The sequence below is a fragment of the Hyla sarda genome, chromosome 3, assembly GCF_029499605.1.
Source record: "Hyla sarda isolate aHylSar1 chromosome 3, aHylSar1.hap1, whole genome shotgun sequence".
In the NCBI taxonomy this organism is placed as follows: domain Eukaryota; kingdom Metazoa; phylum Chordata; class Amphibia; order Anura; family Hylidae; genus Hyla; species Hyla sarda.
The window spans coordinates 288,524,397-288,551,508 of record NC_079191.1 but is presented as its reverse complement, the minus strand read 5'-3'; the positions used below and the strand labels follow the sequence as shown (position 1 = coordinate 288,551,508).

Here is a 27,112-nt window from a genome sequence, read left to right as displayed (position 1 = left end):
GGGAAGCTTGGCTGGACGGCTCCCTAGTCCATTGCGCAGAGGAGGTCATTTGCATACCAGCAAAGGGGAGCTATAAGCTTATTTGGGCACAGGCTCTCGTGTCACTAGGATGTGAGAGTGAAGAACTTTAAATATTGACAAGATGGGCAGGCATAGCTGAGCAAAGAAGCTCCCGACTCCATTACACATGAGATCATTTGAATATTAGCAACGGAGTCTACATTTTAGAGACAGCTGGGCCAATTTTAGTGAGTAAAATATATTTTAATCAAAAAAATATATAAAAAGATTATTGGTGCTCGTGGATTCTGAACATTAGACACATAAACCCAAAACATAAAAAGAATATAAAATTGTATTAATAACAAAGAAATTTTTATTACTGTTTTAAACACACACAGATTGCAGGGCATTTGGGATTTTCACAGTTGGCTAAAAGCTAATAATCATTAAGATATAACAAGGGATGAACGAATCGAATCTGATGAATCCGAATTTGTTATGAATTTGAGGAAAAATTTGCTTAGCAACAATTGCGAATATCACCGCGATTCGATCACACCAATCACTTCCTTAAACTCCCTGTAGTGTGGTCCAGGCTCCAGGGAATCTAAGATGGCGGTTTCACTTGTCAGGACATGGGGCAAGGAATGCTGGGAAGGCAGGAACAAGTGTAGGCGGGATGACCCTGAATAAAATGCAGCTTGCAGCCTATCAGCAGCAAGCCACCCCTGTGATGTCACAGCCATATATAATCTGCAGCTATCTTGCGGCCACTCACATCAGCGTTATATTGCAGAGAGAGAGAGGGACAGAGAGCAGAGTGTGTTGCACAGAAAAGCATTTTTACAGCAGCGATTCACTTCAAGCCCAAATCCAGCCTACAATCACTGATAGGGAAGGGAGAGGGATTGAGAGAGAAAGTGTTATTTTGGGTGTAGTACACAGCACACAGCGGTGAGCAGAGCATTAAAAGCCATAATCACCTGCTATTAGTGCCTAAGACTGGTTGAGTAGCGGAACGTATTGTCCTCTATTAACCCCTTAAGGACCAAGGGCTTACAGGTACGCCTTTGCTCCCTGGTACTTAAGGACCAAGGGCGTACCTGTACGCCCGTGGGAATTTCGGTCCCCGCCGCGCGCCGGGCGGGGACCAGGCCGGGGTGACTGCGGATATCTATCAGCAGGCACCCCGCGCAAATGCCCAGGGGGGTCATTAGACCCCCCCATGTCGGCGATCAGCGCAAATCGCAAGTCAATTCACACTTGCGATTTGCGCCGATTCCGGGTCATTACGGGTCTATGGTGACCCGGTGACCCGGAATAGAAGGGGGATCGCGGGTGTCCTAGACACCCACGATCCCCCTGTAGCGATAGAAGTGAGGTGGCAGAGGTGTCACCCCTCCTATCTCTGCTATTGGTGGTCTAGACGCGACCACCAATAGCAGATCGGGGGCGGAGGGGTTTACTTTCGGTTTCCCCGTTCTGCCCACCCACAATAGGCGGGGCAGGACGGGGAAACCGACAGGGACCGGCGCCAAAGATCCACTTACCCATCGGCGACGGCAGCGGGCGACAATCAGCGGCGGCAGCGGGCGACGATTGGCGGGGGAGAGGACGGCGACGCAGCTTCCTGGATCCAACGGAAGCCATGAAGTTACTTAGCAACATCTGGAGGGCTACAGTCTGAGACCACTATAGTGGTCTCTAAACTGTAACCCTCCAGATGTTGCAAAACTACAACTCCCAGCATGCCCAGAGAGCTGTTTAGGCTTGCTGGGAGTTGCAGTTTTGCAACAGTTGGAGGTCTACAGTCTGAGACCACTGCAAAGTGATCTCTATACTGTGCACCTCCAGATCTTGCTAAACTACAACTCCCAGCATGCCCACACAGCAGTTTGCTGTCTGGGCATGCTGGGAGTTGTAGTTTTGCAACATCTGGAGGTCCACAGTTTGGAGATCACTGTGCAGTGGTCTCTAAACTATAGCTCTCCAGATGTTGCAAAACTGCAACTCCCAGCATGCCTAAACAGCTGTCTCTGCATGCTGGGAGTTGTAGTTGCGATCCCTCCAGCTGTTGCATAACTACATCTCCCAGCATGCCATTCGGCGATCAGTACATGCTGGGAGTTGAAGTTTTGCAACAGCTGGAGGCACACTGGTTGGAAAATACTGAGTTAGGTACGGTCTGTCAGTACATGCTGGGAGTTGTAGTTTTGAAACAGCTGGAGGTTTGCCCCCCCCATGTGAACGTACAGGGTACATTCATACTGGCGGGTTTACAGTAAGTTTTCTGCTTCAAGTATGAGCTGCGGCAAATTTTTCGCCACAGCGCAAACTCCTAGCGGTAAATTCACTGTAAACCTCTGCCAGTGGGAACATACCCTAAAAACACTACACTACACTACACTTACACATAATAAAGGGTAAAACACTACATTTACACCCCCTTACACTGTCCCCCCCAATAAAAATAAAAAACGTATTGTACGGCAGTGTTTCCAAAACAGAGCCTCCAGCTGTTGCAAAACAACAGCCACTGACTGTCCAGGCATGCTGGGAGTTTAGCAACAGCTGGAGGCACCCTGTTTGGGAATCACTGGCATAGAATACCCCTATGTCCACCCCTGTGCAATCCCTAATTTAGTCCTCAAATGCGCATGGCGCTCTCTCACTTCAGAGCCCTGTCGTATTTCAAGGAAACAGTTTAGTGCCACATATGGGGTATCTCCGTACTCGGGAGAAATTGCACTACTAATTTTGGGGGCTTTTTTTCCTTTTACCCCTTATGAAAAAGAAAAGTTGGGGTCTACACCAGCCTGTTAGTGTAAAAAAAAAATTTTTTTTTACACTAACATGCTGGTGTTGTCCTTTACTTTTTATTTTCACGGGAGGTAAAAGGAAAAAAAGACCCCCAAAATTTGTAACGCAATTTCTCCTGAGTACGGAAATACCCCATATGTGGGCGTAAAATGCTCTGCGGACGCACAACAAGGCTCAGGAGTGAGAGCGCACCACGTACATTTGAGGCCTAAATTGGTGATTTGCACAGGGGTGGCTGATTTTACAGCGGTTCTTACATAAACCCAAAAAATAAATACCCACATGTGACCCCATTTTGGAAACGACACCCCTCACGGAACTTAACAAGGGGTATAGTGAGCCTGAACACCCCACAGGTGTTTGACAAATTTTCATTAAAGTTGGATGGGAAAATGAAAAAAAAAAAAAAATCACTAAAATGCTGGTGTCACCCTAAATTTTTCATTTTCACAAGGGAAAATAAAAAAAGCCCCCCCAAAATTTGTAACCCAATTTCTTCTGAGTAAGAGCATACCCCATATGTGGATGTAAAGTGCTCTATGGGTGCACTACAATGCTCAGAAGAGAAGGAGCGCCATTGGGATTTTGAAGAGAAAATTTGTCCGGAATTGAAGGCCACTTGTGTTTACAAAGCCCCCATGGTACCAGAACAATGGACCCCCCCCCCATATGTAACCCCATTTTGGAAACTACACCCCTCATGTAATGTAATAAGGGGTACAGTAAGCATTTACGCCCCACAGGTGTCTGACAGATTTATGGAACAGTGATCCGTGAAAATGAAAAATTTAATTTTCCATTTGCACAGCCCACTGTTCCAAAGATCTGTCAAACGCCAGTGGGGTGTAAATGCTCACTGCACCACTTATTAAATTCTGTGAGGGGTGTAGTTTCCAAAATAGGGTCACATGTGGGGGGGGGGGGGGGTCCACTGTCCTGGCACCACGGGGGGCTTTGTAAATGCACATGGCCCCTGACTACCATTCCAAACGAATTCTCTTTCCAAAAGCTCAATGGTGCTCCTCCTCTTCTGAGCATTGTAGTTCGCCCGTAGTGCACTTCAGGTCCACTTATGGGGTACCTCCATACTCAGAAGAGATGGGGTTACAAATTTTGGGGGGTATTTTCTGCTATTAACCCTTGCAAAAATGTGAAATTTGGGGGGAAACACAAATTTTAGTGAAAAAAATATATAATTTTTTTTACATATGCAAAAGGCGTGAAACACCTGTGGAGTATTAAGGCTCACTTTATTCCTTGTTACGTTCCCCAAGGGGGTCTAGTTTCCAAAATGTTATGCCATGTGTTTTTTTTTTTTTTTTGCTGTTCTGACACCATAGGGGCTTCCTAAATGCAACATGCCCCCCAAAAACCATTTCTGAAAAACGTACTATCCAAAATCCCCTTGTCGCTCCTTCGCTTCTGAGCCCTCTACTGCGCCCGCCGAACAATTTACATAGACATATGAGGTATGTCCTTACTCGAGAGAAATTGGGCTACAAATATAAGTATACATTTTCTCCTTTTACCCCTTGTAAAAATTCAAAAATTGGGTTTACAAGAACATGCGAGTGTAAAAATTGAAGATTGTGAATTTTCTCCTTCACTTTGCTGCTATTCCTGTGAAACACCTAAAGGGTTAAAACACTTACTGATTGTCATTTTGAATACTTTGGGGGTGTAGTTTTTATAATGGGGTCATTTGTGGGGTATTTCTAATATGAAGACCCTTCAAATCCACTTCAAACCTGAACTGGTCCCTGAAAAAAAGCGAGATTCTAAATTTTGTGAAAAATTGGAAAATTGCTGCTGAACTTTGAAGCCCTCTGGTGTCTTCCAAAAGTAAAAACACGTCAATTTTATGATGCAAACATAAAGTAGACATATTGTATATGTGAATAAAAAAAATATATTTGGAATATCCATTTTCCTTACAAGCAGAGAGCTTCAAAGTTAGAAAAATGCAAAATTTTCCAATTTTTCATCAAATTTGGGGATTTTTCACCAAGAAAGAATGCAAGTTACCACAAAATTTTACCACTATGTTAAAGTAGAATATGTCACGAAAAAACAATCTCGGAATCAGAATGATAACTAAAAGCATTCCAGAGTTATTAATGTTTAAAGTGACAGTGGTCAGATGTGCAAAAAACGCTCTGTTCCTAAGGTGTAAAATGGCCTGGTCCTTAAGGGGTTAAGTGTAACCTGTGCGTACATAGGTGGTGTACCATTAGTTCCTTTTCAAGTCTTAAGGGCCTAGTTACTATGAAAGGCCAGCCAAAAATACACACCTGCTGGCATTGTAGAAAAATACTGTTTTAAGCATAGTGGAGAACATTGTACTCTCCTCATAAGTGCATAGCACTTACGTACATCTAAGTGGTGTACCATTTTGTTCCTGTTAAAGTCTTAAGGGCCTAGTTACTGTGAAAGGCCAGCCAAAAGTACACACCTGCTGCTGTTCCAGACAAATACTGTTTTAAGTGTAGTAGAGCAGTTATGTCTGAGCGAATGAGAACTCGGGTGGAGTTATTTAACCGGAGTTCTCCTGCATTCTGGTTATTTAGTGCAATACTACTATGTCTGTCTGTGCTATATTCTGACTATGTCTGCTTGAGCAATTACATTGTATTTATCTTGCCATTTTATCTGAGTTTTTAGCCATGGTTCTATAGCATGCTCCTTAGGCTGTGTTACATCGGGGTCGTTTTGCTCTCTCTGTGTTCACACTGTGTCTGAGTCTAGCTTTTACCCTGTGCTCTGTATGTTATATTCTTGTTCCGTATTCTGGAGTCTATTCTGACTCATCCGGTTCTAGTCTAGAGTTTCATGTATTATATTTCTGTTTCCTACTGGGTCAGCATTTTGTCCACACGGTGGAGTGTGTCTGCTGGCCAGTAGCCTATTTGGCTTTATTATTAATGGCTACTCCTATAGTTGAGTGGGGAGTCCAGTTTGTATGTTCTGTGTCCCAGTGTGAACAGTGTCCTATATTTATATCCTGTTTGGTTTATCTGATCTTTGTCCTTTGTAGTTGTACCTGCTCGTGATAGTTTTTAGAAACGTACCTATGCAGTTTAGTGTTTTGGCTCTCAGTTCTTCTGTTTATCTCCTTCTTCTCTTGGATTCTGCGCTATACTCATATCATGCCTAGTCTTGTTCATTTTATCATGTCTGCTGTTTATCTGATATGCGGTTTATAAACTGTTTGCGGTTTATAAACTGTTTGCAAATTCACTATATTCTGCTCTGCTTCTGTTCTGGTCTGTGAAAGACTATGTGTATTTACGCCACTGTGTGTATTTTATGCCACTGCACTTTAGCGCAGGAAGGCACCGGCACCCAGTTGTCGATCCACCGTTTAGGGTGGATGGGCAAGTAGGTAGGGAGAGAGGTTTTAGGGTCAGTTTAGGGCTCACTCTCCCTGTTCCCCTAAGTCGGTCATGACAGTAGCACATTGTACTCCCCTCATAAGTGCATACCATGTACGTACATCTATGTGGTGTATCATTTTGTTCCTGTTAAAGTCTTAACCTAGTTACCGTGAAAGGCCAGCCAAAAGTACAAACCTGCTGTTGTTGTAGACAAATACTGTTTTAAGGGTAGTGGAGTGCTTTGTACTCCCCTCATAAGTGCATACGCACGTACATCTATGTGGTGTACCATTTTGTTCCTGTAAAAGTTATAAGGGCCTAGTTACTGTGAAAGGCCAGCCAAAAGTACACACCTGCTAGTATTGTAGACAAATACTGTTTTAAGCAGAGGCCTAAATTCATCAGGTGCAGGCAGAGGTCACAGCAGACTAGGGGCGAGTGGCAGTAGGTGTCACAGCGAGAGGCCTGAACTCCCAGTAGCAGCTAGCGGTCGTGTCTTGACCAGCAACCCATCTGCCATCGTCGATTGGTTAATAGGTCATCCACTTCATCACAAGTGACATCTGACACCCCCAGTCAACAGTCAGTGACTTCCTCAGACACAACTCTCAATTGGCATGGCCCGGGAGCAGTTCCTGTCCTCCCATTGCCTCTGTTGTATGCTGTTACCTTCCCCGCAGAAGTATCTTATGCTGTGGGTTCAGCTCCTCTATTTAGTGAGGACAGTATACAGGAGGACAGTCAGCAGCTACTGCCCAGCCAAGAAGTGGAGGAGCAAAAGAAGAGAGAGGGCGCTCCGTAGCGCATTACCACTTGATAATACACGGGTGAACTAGGATATGGATAATGCCCACCCAGGAGGTTACACTCGCAAAGTGTAACCATGTAAAGTAGCGTGTAATGGTGTATGCCGGCAGCCGATCCACCTGAGAAAATCTGCACAAATCCAAGGAGCCTCCAAGAAAGCGGCGGATATCAAAAGGCGCTGGACATACCGTATTTTTCGCCGTATAAGACGCACTTTTTCTTCCCCAAAACTGGGGGGAAAAAGTCGGTGCGTCTTATACGGCGAATACACCCCTATCGCGGCGGTCCCTGCGGCCATCAATGGCCGGGACCCGCGGCTAATACAGGACATCACCGATCGCGGTGATGCCCTGTATTAACCCTTCAGTCTGAAGGGAAAGTGACACTAACCCGGCTGTTCAGTCGGGCTGTTCGGGACCGCCGCGATTTCACCGCGGCGGTCCCAAACAGCCCGACTGAATAGCCGGGTTAGTGCTTACAGGACACCGTGAGGGACCTTACCTGCCTCCTCGGTGTCTTCTCCGTTCAGGGATCCCCTGTATGGCCGGCGCTCTCCTTCCCCGTCATCACGTTGTCGCGTACGTGCGTCGGCGTGCGTAACGACGTGATGGCGGCGACGGAGAGCGAGGATACCCGGCCGGCAGCAGAGACGTTCCGGAGCGACGGGGACACGGCGTCAGCGATGGAGCGACATCCAGGGCAGCAGTGACGGGTCCGGAGCGGCGGGGACACGTGAGTATTACCTCCTCCTGCAGTGGTCTTCAATCTGCGGACCTCCAGATGTTGCAAAACTACAACTCCCAGGTCCGGGCATGCTGGGAGTTGTAGTTTTGCAACATCTGGAGGTCCGCAGATTGAAGACCACTATTGGGTTCAAAATCTTTGTTTTTTTAGATTTTGCCCCTAAAAAATTGGGTGCGTCTTATACGCCGGTGCGTCCTATAGGACGAAAAATACGGTACTCTTAGGGTAGAAACACTTTAATCACCCATCATGCAACGCGTTTCACAGATTATCTGCTTCATCAGGCATACCAAGGTGAGTACAAGCATGTTATATATAGAGCTGGGTAGTTAACCCTTCAGGGGAACCCACAAGGGATTAACCTCCGGGGGCTCCACCAAAGGGAAAACACCCAGTTGACGAAAATTACACCTATACAGACACATATAAATACAAAAAATTCATAGATAAAGGAATATATATAGTATAAAAATATATAGAATATATATATATATTTATAATATAGAGAAATGCAGGGGATGAATGCAGAAGGATAAAAAGCACATAACTACTAGTAGGAAATAAAACAACATAAATTAAATTAAATTGAATTAAAATAAAATAATAAACACAAAAAATATAATTAAAAAAATGTACATTATTATATGTAAAAAATGAATGAAAATAATAAAAATAAAAAACGTAATTACCGAGCATTTTCAATTGTTTCGTTCAGTCCTTCTGGAAATAAAATACCTAAAGTAAAAATCCAAAATGACTATCTGTTAATCAGTCTCTGAAGTCTATTGCGGATGTTGTCTGGAATGGTTTCAATAATAGTCAATTTAATACTATTAATTAGGGGTGTGAATCGCCAAGAATTTGGCGATACGATTCAAATCGCGATACAAGTGTGGTGATTCAATATATCCCGATATATCGCGATACCGTCTAGATGACGATACATCACGATATATCCTGATACATCGCCCACCTGGGAGCATTCATAGATCCCAATAGACGCCACTGTCAGCTTTGACAGTTGCGATCTAGTACTCCGGCACACACTTTTCTCATTTTATCCCGTCCGGGCTGCAAAATAAAAGAAAACGCACTTTCTCTTACCTGCCAACAAGCCCCCGGAGCTCTGGTACAGGTGTTCGGTCCCCGGGCTGTATTCTTCTTACTTCCTGTTAGCCCGGCACGTCACACAGAGCTTCAGCCTATCACTGGCTGAGGCGGGACATTGCTGCAGCTGGTGATAGGCTGAAGCTCTGTGTGACGTGCCGGGCTAACAGGAAGTAAGAAGAATACAGCCCGGGGACCGAACACCTGTACCGGAGCTCCGGGGGCTCATTGGCAGGTAAGAGAAAGTGCGTTTTCTTTTATTTTGCAGCCCGGACGGGATAAAACGAGAAAAGTGTGCGCCGGAGTACTCCTTTAATAGCCAGCCGCTGCGATCACCGCATGCTGGCTATTAGCGGCGGCCCCCGGCTACTGAGAACAGCCGGGGGCTGCAGACTATGGGGCGGGCACGAGTCCGGAGCCCGCTCCATACACAATGCAGAGCACCGCATGCTGGATACTAGCGGCGGTGATGCATCAGCGGCCCCCGGCTACTGAAATCAGCCAGGGGGTCGCAGAGTACGGAGCGGGCATGAGTCGGAGCCCGCTCCATACACCCAGAGCGCTGCCGTGTCAGATCCGGCCTGCCCGGCTCCACAAATGTGGAACTTGTATCTCCTGATGCCCAGGACATGCTGATTTTTTCTTACATCCCTACTATTAATATCTTTATTGTGTTTTAATGCAACATGACGTGATACACTATGAAGAAGAAAATTTCTGTTGATATTTGACCTGTGTTTGTTCATGCGGGACCGCACGGCCTGAACCGTGCGGCCCACATATTGCATGCCACAAACACAGGTCAATAAATATATGACGTATGAGCTGTCACAATTATGTGTACCTCTTATGATGTAGGATATTCCAGACTGGTTAGACATAAAACTATTATTTCTACCCCTAATAATCATAGGGCAGCACAGGCATCTCCCACGATTACAGGGATACATTCCCGACGCCCCACGTATAGCAGCACACTTATTTCCGGGTATATCAAGTGGTTCCGAGCTGGTAAGGATGCATTTGTTCACAAGACAAATTTGCATGTTGGCCAGAGACACCCACGACAAACTATAATTACAAATGCAAATGCGAATGTCTCTCACCAAACACAAACCAATACAGTGACTGACCTTCCTAATATTTCAATATCTAATTATAAATTGAATCTTGAAAGGGGATTAGTTATTGATGATCGGTCCATCCGTTCACAAGTAACATCGATTAATTTGGGAAATTTGTTCATTACACCTCCCTCCTCAATTTTCTTTTCTTACTCTGGATCTTTGTGCACTCTATTCTAATATCACCACTTCTATAGGTTTGGGAGAGGTTCGTGACACTTTACACTCAAATTCTACTCTCACCTCAACCCAATCTGACTTCCTCATTGAGGCCATGGAATTTATTTTGGAACATAACGTTTTTGAGTTTGATAATATTATTTATAGGCAGAGGCGGGGCTGTGCGATGGGGACTCGATTCGCGCCCAGTTACGCCAATTTGGTTATGGGGCGTTTCGAGTCCTTATTCATCACTCAGTCCCCCCTCTGTCATCACATTTTATTTTTTAGACGGTTTATAGATGATTTGTTTTTTATTTGGTCGGGCAGTGCACAACAGGCCATTGATTTTGTTGACCACATTAATTCCAACAATTGGGGACTCAGATTTACTCTCCATCATTCTACGGATAATATTGAATTTCTGGATTTACTCATTAAGAAGGATGAGGTTGGCAATATTTCTACGGAAACATTCTTTAAATCCGTAGACGTGAATAGCCTACTTACGTTCACTAGTGCTTATTATCCAAAATGGATTTCCAATGTACCTTTACTTAAGAGTTAGGAAAAATTGCACGCCGGATGGAGATTTTGTTAAACAATCTCGTATACTCCAACAGAGGTTTAAAAACAAAGGTTAACCACAATCCATTTTAAATAACGCTTAAAATCGCGTTAAAGACAAACAGGTTAGTTTAGTTCAACCTAAACCAATTGAACACCCTGAGAATAGAAACAATAGTACTAATAATTATAAACACATTTTCATTACTAATTATAATTGTGCATCTAAAGAAATAAAAAACATTCTCCTAAAATATTGGGGAATACTCAAAGATGATCCAATTCTGAAGAAGTTAGTCCCTGAACATCCAGGGGTGACATTTCGTAGATCCAGTAACCTCCGTAATTTACTAGCTCCCAGTAGGTTAAAACCACTTGATATACCCGGGAATATGTGTGCTGCTATACGTGGGGCGTCGGGAATGTATCCCTGTAATTGTGGGAGATGCCTGTGCTGCCCCATGATTATTAGGGGTAGAAATAATAGTTTTCAGTCTAACCAGTCTGGAATATCCTACATCATAAGAGGTACACATAATTGTGACAGCTCATACGTCATATATTTATTGACCTGTGTTTGTGGCATGCAATATTTGGGCCGCACGGTTCAGGCCGTGCGGTCCCGCATGAACAATTACAGGTCAAATATCAACAGAAATTTTCTTCTTCATAGTGTATCACGTCATGTTGCATTAAAACACAATAAAGATATTAATAGTATTAAATTGACTATTATTGAAACCATTCCAGACAACATCCGCAATAGATTTCAGAGACTGATTAATAGAGAGTAATTTTGGATTTTTACTTTAGGTACTTTATTTCCAGAAGGATTGAACGAAACAATTGAAAATGCTCGGTAATTACGTTTTTATTTTTATTATTTTCACTCATTTTTTACATATAATAATGTAAATTTTTTTAATTATATTTTTTGTGTTTATTTTATTTTAATTCAATTTAATTAAATTTATGTTGTTTTATTTCATACTCAATAATTTGTTATACTTAATATATTGGACATGTGCTTTTTATCCTTCTGCATTCATCCCCTGCATTTCTCTATGTTATATATTCTATATATTTTTATACTATATATATTCTTTTATATGTATGATCTATGATATTTTTGTAATTATATGTGTCTGTATAGGTGTAATTTTCATCAACTGGGTGTTTTCCCTTTGGTGGAGCCCCTGGGGGGGGGGGGGGGTTAATCCCTTGTGGGTCCCCCTGAAGGGTTAACTACCCAGCTCTATATATGGCATGCTTGTACTCACCTTGGTATGCCTGATGAAGCAGATAATCTGTGACACGCATTGCATGATGGGTGATTCAAGTGTTTCTACCCTAAGAGTATGTCCAGCGCCTTTTGATATCCGCCGCTCCCTTGGAGGCTCCTTGGATTTGTGAAGAAGTGGAGGAGACATCTGCCGCTTCCTCCGTTAGACGGGCAAGTGGTGATGAGGAGAGTGGTGTGGGAGGTGGTGTTGCCCGTGTTCAGGCTCCTGAAGCAGATACTGTTGAGGAACCTGAGGTAGACATCAGTGACGTGTAGACACAACTAGATGATGATGAAGCCAATCGCACTTGGGTACAGAAGGTGCTTCATCATCATCAGAAGAGGGTTGCAGGTTGCCTGTGAGGCAGCAGCGGAGCCAGCAAGGTGGTAGCATGGTTGGCAGTCAGCATGGTGGCAGAAGTGGAAAGTCTCTGGAGCCAAACGTACCCGGGGGAGACCACCTGCTTCGCGGCAGCCTACCTTCCTCGGAGGTAGTGGAACAGGGATTCATGGAGTCGGCGGCAGTAGCAGTCATTCAGTGCGGACTCTTGGTGGGAAAATCAGCTACTCGGCAGTGTGGCAGTTTTTCATCAAGCATCCGGAGGAGGTTAACATGGCCACATGCAAGATTTGTCAGCAGTAGGTGAAGATGTGGCCAGGGTCCCAATGTTGGCATCATGGCTCTGCATCAACATAGGTAGCGTCGCCATAAAGCGGTCTGAGAAAACCATGGCTCTGATGTGGTGGTCCAGCCTGCTGCATCTCCCAGTGGCACACCTCTGCCTGTTTCAGCCAGCCAAGGCTCCACCACCTCAGCCGAAGGGAGCTGTGTGTCATACCCCTCTTATGTGGCTCCAGATGCTCCTGCTCCTCCTATTTCGAGTCAGTCATTCCGACAGCAATCCATCGGCAAGCCATGTCCAAGACACAACAGTATGTGCCCACTCATCCAACGGTGCAGAAGCTGAATGTGCTGCAGTCCCTCCCTTTTCAAGTGGTGGACTCTGCACCTTTCAGAGAACTAATGTCTTGTGCCGAGCCAAGGGTTATAAACAACTTTTTGGAAACAGGGGTATTGCCAAACTCAATGAGTGAGGCAAATATAATATTACTGTTAAAACCAGAAAAAAAAGGAGGAAATAGAATCATATAGACCAAATCACTTTTGAATACACATATTAAAATTGTAGCAAAAGCTTTAGCTAACAGAATACAGAGGATCATACCAGAGTTCATAAATAAGGATCATTGAGGGTTTATACCTGGAAGGACAACAAAACATAATATCCACAGAGTGCTCACGAATATACAGCTAAGTGAAGGTAGGGGTTCCCACTCCATCCTGTCCCTGGACGTGGTTAAAGCGTTTGACAGGGCGGAGTGGGACTTCCTCTGGTGGGTCTTAGGAAAGTATGGTGTGGGAGGATATTTGATCAAAATGATTAAGTTGATGTATTCAAAAGCCACCGGGAAGATAAATATAGACGGCAGGAGCTCTAAAGGATTTGGGCTGACATGGGGGTCAGGGCAGAGTTGTCCCCTCTCCCCCCTGCTTTTTGCGATAGTTATAGAACTGCTGGCAGATAGTATAAGAAAATATGCGATAATAGCAGGTTTTGGAGCAGGGGGGAGAGGGGGAAATATTACAATGTACGCAGACAACATTTTGATGTTCCTCAAGGACCCAAAAAAATCTTTGCTAAGAGTGATAGAAATAATAAGTAGTTATGGTAGATTTTCTGGAAGTCGGTTATTATGACAATAGGGGATGAAAATATAGGGAGGACATATGGATTAAGGGTAATAAATAAAGTCGAGGAATTGAAATATCTGGGGATAAAATATATCAAGAGAGATAGGAAAACACCATCAGTTAAACACCTTAAAATGAATTAGAGAAATGGAAAGAAAGGTAAACATATGGAATGATTTAAGTTTACCTAAAGCGGAAAAGATAATGGGGGACATTTATCAAAGCATTTAGTAGGTTTTTTTTTTTGCTTAAAATTGTCGCAAAAAAGTCACACGTGCGACTACGCTCTTTTTTTCTGCGACTTTTTGCATGTTCAGTGTCCTAAGCAAAAAATAAAAATCTTGCTTACCAAAGCAAAAAGTGATTTTTGACTTGCAGTGGTCAGAGATTTATCAAGTGCGAAAGTCGCAAAAAAGTCGCATTGCATGAAAAAACCTACTAAATTTACTCCAGCTCAGACATGGAGCAGAAAAAGCCACTACCAAAGCAAAAAAAATAAAAAGTGCTTAAGTGAACGAAATTTATCAACAGGCAGAAAGCAGTTGATAAATAAGTCACACATAAGCAAAAAAATAGTAAGAAAAAAATAACTAAAAAAAGGAATACATAAGCAAACATTGATAAATGTCGCCCAATATTGATCAAGTCAATTTTGATGCCAAAGATTCTGTATGTATTTGGATCTGCACCAATCTGGTGTGAGATGAGGTTATTTAGAAAAATTATTTTAATTTTCAATTCACTGGTCTGGGCAGAAAAAGAAAAAGAATCAAATTAGAATATTTGTGTCCAAAAAAGGAGAATGGAGGGATAGATTTTCCGAATATATATATATAGGTATTTCTTAGCAGGACAAACTTATTTCTTGATCGAATGCAAAAAAAATTGCTTTCTTTGACTTTTTGTTTTCTGGTAGTGGTGTGATATTTAAGGATATATTCCAGCTGTTGGAATCGGGGAAGCTAGAAGAGGTCTGATTAAAACATGGAAGATATTTAGGAAAGATATGGATATAAAGGGAGTAATGGATAGGGCATCATTGCTGGATAATTTGAATATCCCTGAAGTAAGCTAGTAAAGATAAACTTATTTAATAATATGGGGCATATTAACCCCTTAAGGACCCAGCCATTTTACACCTTAGGACCCGGCCATTTTTTGCAAATCTGACCACTGTCACTTTAAACATTAATAACTCTGGGATGCTTTTAGTTATCATTCTGATTCCGAGATTGTTTTTTCGTGACATATTCTACTTTAACATAGTGTTAAAATGTTGTGGTAACTTGCATCCTTTCTTGGTGAAAAATCCCCAAATTTGATGAAAAATGTGAAAATTTAGCATTTTTCTAACTTTGAAGCTCTCTGCTTGTAAGGAAAATGGATATTCCTAATATTTTTTTTGGGATCACATATGCAATATGTCTACTTTATGTTTGCATCATAAAATTGACGTGTTTTTACTTTTGGAAGACACCAGAGGGCTTCAAAGTTCAGCAGCAATTTTCCAATTTTTCACAAAATTTTCAAACTCACTATTTTTCAGGGACCAGCTCAGGTTTGAAGTGGATTTGAAGGGTCTTTATATTAGAAATACCGCACAAATGACCCCATTATAAAAACTGCACCCCCCAAAGTATTCAAAATGACATTCAGTAAGTGTGTTAACCCTTTAGGTGTTTCACAGGAATAGCAGCAAAGTGAAGGAGAAAATTCAAAATCTTAATTTTTTACACTCTCATGTTCTTGTAGACCCAATTTTTGAATGTTTGCAAGGGGTAAAAGGAGAAAATTGTTACTTGTGTTTGTAGCCCAATTTCTCTCGAGTAAGCGCATACCTCATATGTCTATGTAAAGTGTTCGGCGTGCGTAGTAGAGGGCTCAGAAGCGAAGGAGCGACAAGGGAATTTTGGAGAGTACGTTTTTCTGAAATGGTTTTTGGGGGGCATGTTGCATTTAGGAAGCCCCTATGGTGCCAGAACAGCTAAAAAAAAACACATGCCATACCATTTTGGAAAGTAGACCCATTGAGGAACGTAACAAGGAATTAAGTGAGCCTTAATACCCCACAGGTGTTTCACGACTTTTGCATATGTAAAAAAAAAAATAATAATTCACAAAAATGTGTTTCCCCCCAAATTTCACATTTTTGCAAGGGTTAATAGCAGAAAATACCCCCCAAAATTTGTAACCCCATCTCTTCTGAGTATGAAGGTACCCCATAAGTTGACCTGAAGTGCACTACGGGCGAACTACAATGCTCAGAAGAGAAGGAGTCATATTTGGCTTTTGAGAGCAAATTTTGCTCGGGGGGCATGTCGCATTTAGGAAGCCCCTATGGTGCCAGGACAGCAAAATAACCTCCACATGGCATACCATTTTGCAAACTAGACCCCTTGAGGAACGTAACAAGGGGTACAGCGAGCATTTACCCCCCACTGGTGTCTGTCAGATCTTTGGAACAGTGGGCTGTACAAATTTTTTTATTTGCACAGCCCATTGTTCCAAAGATCTGTCAGACACCAGTAGGGTGTAAATTCTCACTGCACCCCTCATTACATTCCGTGAGGGGTGTAGTTTCCGAAATGGGGTCACATGTGGGGTTTTGTTTTTTTTGCGTTTGTCAAAACCGCTGTAACAATCAGCCACCCCTGTGCAAATCACCTCAAATGTACATGGCGCACTCTCCCTTCTGGGCCTTGTTGTGCGCCCCCAGAGCACATTGCGCCCACTTATGGGGTAGCTCCATAGTCAGGAGAAACTGCATTACAAATTTTGGGGGGCTTTTTTCCCTTTTACCTCTTGTCAAAATGAAAAGTATAGGGCAACACCAGCATGTTAGTGTAAAAATTTTTTTTTTTTTTACACCAACATGCTGGTGTAGACCCCAACTTCCCCTTTTCATAAGGGGTTCAAGGAGAAAAAGCCCCCCAAAATTTGTTTGGTAATTTCTCCCGAGTACGGCGATACCCCATATGTGGCCCTGAACTGTTTCCTTGAAATACGACAGGGCTCCAAAGTGAGAGCGCCATGTGCATTTGAGGCCTGAATTAGGGATTTGCATAGGGGTGGACATAGGGGTATTCTTCGCCAGCGATTCCCAAACAGGGTGCCTCCAGCTGTTGCAAAACTCCCAGCATGCTTGGACAGTCAACGGCTGTCCGGCAATACTGGGAGTTGTTGTTTTGCAACAGCTTGAGGCTCCATTTTGGAAACAGTGGCGTACCAGACGTTTTTCATTTTTATTGGGGAGGGGCGGGGGGCTGTGTAGGGGTATGTGTATATGTAGTGTTTTTTACTTTTTATTTTATTTTGTGTTAGTGTAGTGTAGTGTTTTTAGGGTACAGTCACATGGGTGGGGGATTACAGCGAGTTTCCGGCTGCGAGTTTGAGCTGCCGCGCAAAATTTGCTGCATCGCAAACTTGCAGCCTGATACTCACTGTAAGCCCCCTGCCCATGTGAGTGTATCCTGTACATTCACAGGGGGGGGGGGGGGGGGGGGGTCCTCCAGCTGTTACAAAACTACAACTCCCAGCATGCACAGTCTATCAGTGCATGCTGGCAGTTATAGTTTTGCAACAGCTGGAGGCACACGGGTTGGGAAACACTGAGTTAGGAAACAGACAATGTTTCCCAACCAGTGTGTCTCCAGTTGTTGCAAAACCACAACTCTCAACATGCCCAGGCAGCCGAAGGGCATATTGGGAGTAGTGGTTACGTAACAGCTGGAGGAGAACAGTTTGGGGACCACTGTGTAGTGGTGTCCAAGCTGCAGCCCTCCTGATGTTGCAAAACTAAAACTCCCAGTATGCCAAAACTGTCCAGGCATGCTGGGAGTTGTAGTTCTGCAGCATCTGAAGGCCAGATGTTACAGAACTACAACTCCCAGCATGCCTGGACAGTAAGGGCATGCTGAGGATGTGTAGTTTTGCAACATCTGGAAGGGCACAGTGGTCTCCAAACTGTGGACCTCCAGATGTTGCAAAACTGCAACTCCCAGCATGCCCAGACGCCAAGGGCTGTCTGGGCATGCTGGGAGTTGTAGTTTACAGGGTCCCATTACAGCAATGCATGTCGCTTTACGGCGACGTGCATTGCTGTAAAGGGCCCGACCGCGGCTGAAGAGGAACTCACCTGTCGCCGCCGCCGTCTCTGCCGCTGGGATCCGGGTCTTCAGGGACGAGGTAAGTACCGGGGCCGGGCCCCAGCACTCCCCCGTCCCCCGCCGCATCCTCTGGTCTTCCTCCTGTCCTCTCCGGACTTCAAGGGGCCGGGTAGGACGGGAGGAAGTAACCGCCCCCCCCCCCCCCCCCTGCGATTGGTCGGTTAGTTAACCGACAGATCGCTGGGGATAGGAGGAGGTGGCAGGCTTGCCACTTCGCTCCTAGGCTCCAGCATGGTCCTGGCTGTCTGTGACAGCCGGGATCATGCGAAATTACCGGGCGGTCGGGTCCCAGAGACCCGATCAGCCCGGTATCGCCGCAGATCGCAAGGGCGATTTCCCTTGCGATTTGCGGTGATCGCCTACACGGGGGGCCTACATGGCCCCCCTCAGCGTTTGCCCTGGATGCCTGCTGAAGCATTTCAGCAGGCATCCGCTTCCGATCTCTGCCCGGGGCGCGGTAGAGACTGGAGAAATATTCCCGGGAATATATAAAAGGGTTCCACTACAGTTGTCCTTTAAGATAGAAGATGTATGGGCGAGAGGTAAATTTAAAAACTGGCATGAATTGAAAGGAGGGAGGATGATTGGAATATAATGGCTTAAAAAAAACTTTTATTGAGTTTATTAGTAATGGAGGCTGCATATATTCAGTATACCCTGAGATTATAAATAAAATAATGACTGGTAAAATAAAAAAAACACATATTTCATATGTGTATACAGCTTTGACAAATTTAGAAAAAAAAGGGAGGAGGAGATTGGTTCCACTAAAGTGATAAAATGAGATATAGTACGGAAAAACATCAACTTAGTATCTCCAAATTTGAATTACAGGTTAATGCAATTTAATATTGTGTATAGACTTTATTATACACCTTGCTTCCTGGAAAGGATAGGTATCAGGGAAGAAAGTAATTGTAATAGATGTGATACAGAGAAAGCAGGACAAATACATTTATTATGGATTTGTCCGGAGATTGTTAATTATTGGAGAGAAATATACTGTAAAATTGAGGAGATAACTGGTATATGTATGGAATTCTCCCCCCTGATTGCACTTTTGGGTGAGGACTCAGGTATAAAAGCTAGTAAGGAGGGGAAAAAAATTAGCAAAAAGGGTACTCCGGCGGAAAACTTTGTTTTTTTTTTTTAAATCAACTGGTGCCAGAAAGGTAAACAGATTTGTAAATTACTTCTATTAAAAAATCTTAATCCTTCCAGTGCTTATCAGCTGCTGAATACTACAAAGGAAATTCTTTTCTTTTTGGAACACAGTGCTCTCTGCTGACATCTCTGTCCATTTTAAGAACTGCCCAGAGTAGAAGAAAATCCCCCTAGCAAACATATGCTGCTCTGGACAGTTCCTAAAATGGACAAAGATGTCAGAAGAGAGCACTGTGGTCATGATGTCAGCAGAGAGCTCTGTGTTCCAAAAAGAAAATAATTTCCTCTGTAATATTCAGCAGCTAATAAGTACTAGAAGGATTAAGATTTTTTAATAGAAATAATTTACAAATCTGTTTAACCCCTTAACGACGCAGGACGTATATTTACGTCCTGCGCCGGCTCCCGCGATATGAAGCGGGATCGCGCCGCAATCCTGCATCATATCGCGTCGGTCCCGGCGCTCATCAACGGCCGGGACCCGCGGCTAATACCACACATCGCCGATCGCGGCGATGTGCGGTATTAACCCTTTAGAAGCGGCGGTCAAAGCTGACCGCCGCTTCTAAAGGGAAACTGAAAGCGGCCCGGCTGCTCAGTCGGGCTGTTCGGGACCGCCGCGGTGAAATCGTGGCGTCCCGAACAGCTGACCAGACACCGGGAGGGCCCTTACCTGCCTCCTCGGTGTCCGATCGACGAATGACTGCTCCGTGCCTGAGATCCAGGCAGGAGCAGTCAAGCGCCGATAATGCTGATCACAGGCGTGTTAATACACGCCAGTGATCAGCATAGGAGATCAGTGTGTGCAGTGTTATATGTCCCTATGGGTCCCTATGGGACCTATAACACTGCAAAAAAAATGTAAAAAAAAGTGTTAATAGGAATTGCTCACTGATAGGCCCCCATCTAGGCATGCCCCGTTCGCTGTTCTTCAATTGCGACATTTCTTTTCTTCGCTCCCATGTCAGGCTAGGGTACACCGCCCACTGTCGCCCTTTGAGCGACTCTGTCTTGCCTCCTCTTACCCTCGGCATGCCATCTCTTTAATGTATGATCTACTGATATCACCCAGATCTCGTTCCCTTCCGGCCTATTGTCGTGCTTGGGAATCTGAATTAGGCAAATCGTTTTCTGAGGAAGAATGGGCGAAATGCTTTTATCTAACTCACAAGGTGGTCATTGCCTCTAAATCCCAAGAAACCTGCTACAAAGTCTTATCTAGATGGTACCGAGTGCCGTCGATGTTACATCGCTGGTACCCGTCTGTGCCCAGTGCATGTTGGAGATGTGGTACTGCTGAGGGTACGATGACTCACATTTGGTGGGCGTGTCCACGGCTGCAAGGGTTTTGGAATACTGTACTCCGGGTCGTTGGGGAGGTTACGGGCATAAAGGTACCTTGTACCCCGGAAGCCGTGCTTCTCTTCATGTTTCCCATGGCGCAAGCGAAGTTCAAACGTTCCTTAGCGAGACATCTCCTGCAGGCTGCCAAATCAGTCATCCCTCGAAAGTGGAAATCCCCTGACCCTCCTGCCATAGATGAATGGATGGCGGAGGTGGCACAGACGCGTCGTATGGAGGAGCTGTTGGCTGTCCTCCCAACAGACGTTTCAAGAGTGGGTGCCATCTGGCTTCCATGGGGCAAATTCTGCTCCTCTGGCCGATATAGTTCAATGTTGTAGAGTGGGCCTGATTCCTCCCTCGCTCCTCTGCGTCTTTACCTATATGCCATCCACCTCTGCCGTGAGCCCTTGTTCAGTACTCCGTGAGCTCACACTCTCTCACACACTCTTTTTCTTTTCTGTGGTCTATTTCCGTATATTTTCTACGTCCCTCTTCCCCAACCTCTCTCCCCCTGTGTATCTGTGTGTCTGTGAGTGTGCTGTCTTATCTCCCCTTCCTCTCGTTTTTTCGCTTCATTGCACTTCTGCTATTTACATCTTGTGTATCTAGCGAGTCATTCTCGTCTATACTCTCTCTCTCTTTTATAGTACTGCAAGCTGAATCTAACTGCACCTTATACAGTATATGCTTCATATGTTCTGTTTCTTGTTTGATGCACTTATATTTTACTGTTAGCGTGTACCAGTTGAACTCTACGCCCTTTGTACTTTTGGTCTCCTTAGACCAATGGGCTCCAAAGTAGTTGCTATGATTTCATGTACACCTGTTATTTCTTTGTTAATAAAATTTCTTTTGAATGTGAAAAAAAAAAGTGTTAATAAAGGTCATTTAACCCCTTCTCTAATAAAAGTTTGAATCACCCCCCTTTTCCCATAAAAAAAAAAACAGTGTAAAAAAAATAAAAATAAACATATGTGGTATCGCCGTATGTGGTATCGTGCGTAAATGTCCGAACTATAAAAATATATCATTAATTAAACCGCATGGTCAATGGCGTACGCGCAAAAAAATTCCAAAGTCCAAAAAAGCCTATTTTGGTCACTTTTTAAACCATTAAAAAAAATGAACAAAAAGTGATCAAAAAGTCCGATCAAAACAAAAATCATACCGATAAAAACTTCAGATCACGGCGCAAAAAATTAGTCCTCATACCGCCCTGTACATGGAAAAATAAAAAAGTTATTGAGGTCAGAAGATGACATTTTTAAACGTATAAATTTTCCTGCATGTAGTTATGATTTTTTCCAGAAATGCAACAAAATCAAACCTATATAAGTAGGGTATCATTTTAACCATATGGACCTACAGAATAATGATAAGGTGTAATTATTACCGAAATATGCACTGCGTAGAAACGGAAGCCCCCAAAATTACAAAATGGCGTTTTTTTTTCGATTTTGTCGCACAATGATTTTTTTTCCCGTTTCGCCGTGCATTTTTGGGTAAAATGACTAATGTCACTGCAAAGTAGAATTGGCGACGCAAAAAATAAGCCATAATATGGATTTTTGGTGGAAAATTGAAAGGGTTATGATTTTTTTAAGTTAAGGAGGAAAAAACGAAAGTGCAAAAACGGAAAAACCCTGAGTCCTTAAGGGGTTAACTTTCTGGCACCAGTTGATAAAAAAAAAAAAAAGTTTTCCACCGGAGTATCCATTTAACCTGTTGGGGACCACGGGCGTTTGGATACGCCCTTGCGTCCTGGTACATAAGGACCAAGGGCGTACCTGTAGCCGCTAGCCGGACGGGGATCGGACCGGAATGCCTGCTGAAGTCATTCAGCAGGCATCCCGTGCAACTGCCTGGGGGAGTCCTGAGAAAATGGGGATGATCGGAGCTGTCAGAGACAGCTCCTATCATCCTAGAGGATAGGAGTGAGGTGGCAGGGCTGCCACCTCCTCCTATCTCCTGCGATTGGCCCCCTGTGATTGGCTGCTGGATGTCGGGGCAGAGCGGGGGAAGATGGCGGCGATGGTGCGACGGCGGCAGTTACCTCTGCGGGGATCGGCGGCAGTTACCTCGGCAGCACGGAGACACCGGCAGCTGACAGGAGGCGGCAGGCAAGTGGCGGCGATGGCGGTGTTAGATGCAGCTGTGAAGATCGCCGTAAAGTGATCTTCACTACTGTTTCTAGGAATCTCAAAACTACAACTCCCAGCATACCCAGACAGCTTTTGGCCGTCTGGGCATGCTGGGAATTGTAGTTTTGCAACATCTGGAGGGCCACAGATTGGAGACCACTGTCCTTCCAGATGTTGCAAAACTACAACTCTCAGCATGCCCAGACTATCCAGGCATGCTAAGAGTTGTAGTTCTGTAACATCTGGCCCTTCAGATGTTGCAGAACTACAACTCCCAGCATGCCTGGACAGTCTCAGCATGCTGGGAGTTGTAGTTTTGCAACATCTGGAAGGGCACTGTTTGGAGACCAAACTGTAATGCTCCAGATGTCGATTCAAAGCATGCTGAGACTGTCCAGGCGTGATGGGAGTTGCAGTTCGGCAACATCTGGCCCTTCAGATGTTGCCAAACTACAACTAGCATGCCTGGGCAGTCTGGGCATGCTTGGAGTTGAAGTCTTGCAACATCTGGAGGGCTACAGTTTTGAGACCACTACACAGTGGTCTCCAAATTGTTTTCCTCCAGTGTTGCATAACTACAACTCCCAACATGCCCTTCGGCTGTCTGGGCATGCTGGTAGTTGTAGTATTGCAACAACTGAAGGCACACTGGTTGGGAAACATTGTATGTTTCCTAACTCAGTGTTTCCAAACCCGTGTGCCTCCTGCTGTTGCAAAACTATAACTCCCAGCATGCGCTGACATACCATGCATGCTGGGAGTTCTAGTTTTGTAACAGCTGGAGGCACATGGGTTGGGAAACACTGAGTTAGGAAACAGACAGTGGTGCGGAAACACTGCGGTAGTCTGTTACCTAACTCAGTGTTTCCCAATTTCCCCATTTTGGAAACTACACCCCTCACGGAACGTAATAAGGGGTAAAGCGAGCCTTAACACCCCACAGGTGTCTGACAGATTTTTGAAACAATGGTCCGTAAAAATGAAAAATTTTATTTTTCATTTGCACAGTCCACTGTTACAAAGATCTGTCAAACGCCAGTGGGGTGTAAATGCTCACTGCACCCATTGTTACATTCCTTGAGGTGTGTAGTTTCCCAAATAGTATGCCATGTGGGGTATTTTTTGCTATTCTGGCACCATGGGGGCTTCCTAAATGTGACATGCCCCGCGAAAAACCATTTCAGCAAAATTCGCTTTCCAAAAGCCCAATGTCACTCCTTCCCTTTTGAGCCCTCTAGTGCATCTGCAGATCACTTAACATTCACATATGAGGTATTTACTTACTCGAGAGAAATTGGGTTACAAATTTTGGGGTGCTTTTTCTCCTTTTACCCTTTTAAAAATAAAAAATATGGGTCTACAAGAATTACATTTTTCGCCATTTGCTGCTATTCCTGTGAAACACCTAAAGGTTTAACACAATTTCTGAATGTCATTTTGACTACATTGAGGGGTGCAATTTTCATAATGGGGTCCATTATGGGGTATTTCTAACATAAAGACCCTCAAATTCACTTCAAAACATAACTGGTCCCTAAAAAATTCAGATTTTGAAATTTACTTGAAAAATTGGAAGATTGCTGCTTAACTTTGAAGCCCTCTCATGTCTTCCAAAAGTTAAAACATATCAACTTTATGAAGCAAACATAAAGCAGACATATTGTATATGTGAATCAATATATAATTTATTTGGTATGTCTATTTTCCTTACAAGCAGAGAGTTTCAAAAATGCAAAATTTTCACAGTTTTCACGAAACTTTTGAATTTTTCACCAAGAAATTGTGCAAGTATCGATGGAAATTTACCACTAACATAAAGTAGAATATGTCACGAAAAAACAATCTCTCAATAAAATTCAGAAGTACAAGCATCCCAGAGTTATTAATGCTTAAAGTGACAGTGGTCAGATGTGCAAAAAAATGCTCTGGTCCTTAGGGTCATAATGGGCTCGGTCCCCAAGGGGTTAAGAATGTTTTTCTATGCCAGTTTATTGATTGTTAAAAATTGGATTTCCCCTAGGAGTCCTAGTTGTGTTGAATGGTAGAACAATATGAGGAGGATAGAAGGTTATATTGTAAGGAGGGAGGGGGAGGAGAGGTAGAGAGCCTTTTTTTTTTTTTAGGGTACATTCCCACACGGTGTATTTTGCTGCGTATTTGCTGCGTATTTGGTGCTGCGTATTTTCCTACCCATTGACTTCAACAGAGGAAATAAAATACGCAGCAGCAAATACGCAGCAAATACGCTGTGTGGGAATGTACCCTTAATCTGAAAAATAAAATAAGCCTCTCTCCCCAAAAAAAGGGATTACCTCCCTGGCCCATAAAACTGATCAATTCTGAGCTGGCACAGCATTGTTTAGTGTACACAATTGAAGGATTGGAAATAAAATGTAAAAAATGGTTTTAATAAAAGTTTATATCAAATATAAGCAAAAATTTACAAAAAAGCATATGTGATATTGACACTTGTGGAAATGTCCAAACTATTAAAATAGAGCATTCATGAAACTGAAAGATGAATGGAATAAACATATAAAAAATATCAGAATCCAGAGCTGCTGATTTTCAGTCAATAGGAAAAATAAAATTTTAAAAGTGAACAAAAAGCTACATCAAAACCAAAATTATACCAATAAAAACTACAGATTACTGCGCAAAAAAATTACCTCTCATACAGCATCATATATGTAAGAAAAAATGTTATAATGGTCAGAAGAGAACAATTTTAAGTGTACTTATTTTTCCTACAAGAACATTGAATAAACAGTACAAAAAACTGTAAAATAAAAAAATCTATATAAACTGTATATCGCAATCATATAGATCTACAGAGTAAATATGTATTTTTTACTAGAAAGTGCACTGATTGGAATCGAAGGCCCTCAAAATTAGCAAATGGCGTTTTTCTTCCAATTTCACCCACAAATTTTTTGTTTGTTTTTTGTAGATTTTGAAATAAAACGAGTAGTGTCTTTCCAAAGAACAATTGGAGACATTCAAAAAAGCCCTGATATATAGGACAAGTAGTCCAGAAGTTTGAACACATCTTACTAAATGTTGATTTATTTTGATTTAGAGACATTTTAATCTAAAGATTTATGGTTAAAATGCTTAAAATGATTTTTACACTATTATCAATATTCTAGTTCAGGGGTACTCAACTATTTTTAGGGAGGGTCCACTCATCCAGGTCTGTCATTGGTAAAGGTCCGAGCTAAGCGCTAAAGTCTGGTCTACACCTAGTGGCCGCAGGGCCATGAAGGATATAGGTAAAATGACTGAACTCTGGAGGATGTAAATGTACTGTTTCCTGTATTTTCTGAATACTGCTGCATACTGTACCCCAAAAATAATACCGCTGCCTACTGTACCCCTGAAAATAACACTGCCGCATACTGTACACCTAAAAATAATACAGCTGCTTAGTGTACCCCTGATAAGAACACTGCTGCATACTGTACCCCTGAAAATAATACTGTCAGACTCTCTAAAAACAATACTGCCACATACTGTACCCCTAAAAATAATACCACTGTCTACTGTACCTCTGAAAATAACACTGCCGCATACTGTACTCCTAAAAATAATACCGCTGTCTACTGTACCCCTGAAAATAATACTGCCTCATACTTACTAACATAGTAACATTGTTCATAAGGTTGAAACAAGACCAGAGTCCATCAAGTTCAACCTATAACCCTAATAAGTCCCTATATACCCCTAAAAATAATACAGCTGCCTACTGTACCCCTGAAAATAATACTGCTGCCTACTGTACCCCTATAAATAATACAGATGCCTACTGTACCCCTGAAAATAATACTGCTGCATACTGTACCCCTAAAAATACCACTGCCTACTGTACCCCTGAAAATAATACTGCTGCATTCTGTACCCCTGAAAATAATACTGCCACAGACTGCATCTCTGAAAATAATACTACCACATACTGTACCAATGAAAATAATACTGCTACACACAATAAAACACTGCCCCTGAATGTAATACTGCCGCACTGTACCCCTAAATAAAATACTGCCACATTGTGTACCCCTGAATATAATACTGCCACACACTGTACCCCTAAATATATTACTGCCGCACACTGTACCCCCTGAATATAATACTGCCATATACTATACCCCTGCATATATTACTGCCACACGCTATGCCCCTGTATATATTACTGCCTGCACGCTGTGTCACTGGATATTTTACTGACTCACACTGTGCCCTGGTATATTTCTACTGCACGGTATGCCCCTGGTATAGTACTGCCACATGCTATATCCCTGGTATAGTAGTACTGCCACACGCTATATCCCTGTTATATTACTGCCACACACTATGGGGGAGATTTATCAAAACCTGTGGACAGGCAAAGTTGCTCAGTTGCCCATAGCTACCAATCAGATCGCTTCTTTCATTTTTCACAGGCCTTGTTAAGAATGAAAGAAGCGAGCTGCTTGGTTGCTATAGGCAACTGGGCAACTTTGCCTGTCCACAGGTTTTGATAAATCTCCCCCATAGTGTGTTCTCAAATATAATTTTGAC

At 43.3% G+C, this 27,112-nt stretch overlaps 1 protein-coding gene across 1 annotated transcript in view; it reads right to left on the bottom strand.

Annotated features, from left to right (window-relative positions):
• The window catches only part of DMBT1 (deleted in malignant brain tumors 1), a 222,876-nt gene extending 197,048 nt beyond the window's left edge, over positions 1-25,828 (bottom strand). Inside the window, exon 1 of the mRNA XM_056563617.1 lies at positions 25,721-25,828. Coding sequence (XP_056419592.1) covers positions 25,721-25,757 — 37 coding nt within the window. The 5' untranslated portion in view covers positions 25,758-25,828. The remainder of the gene's footprint in view (positions 1-25,720) is intronic.
• Between the last annotated feature and the right edge of the window lie 1,284 nt (positions 25,829-27,112).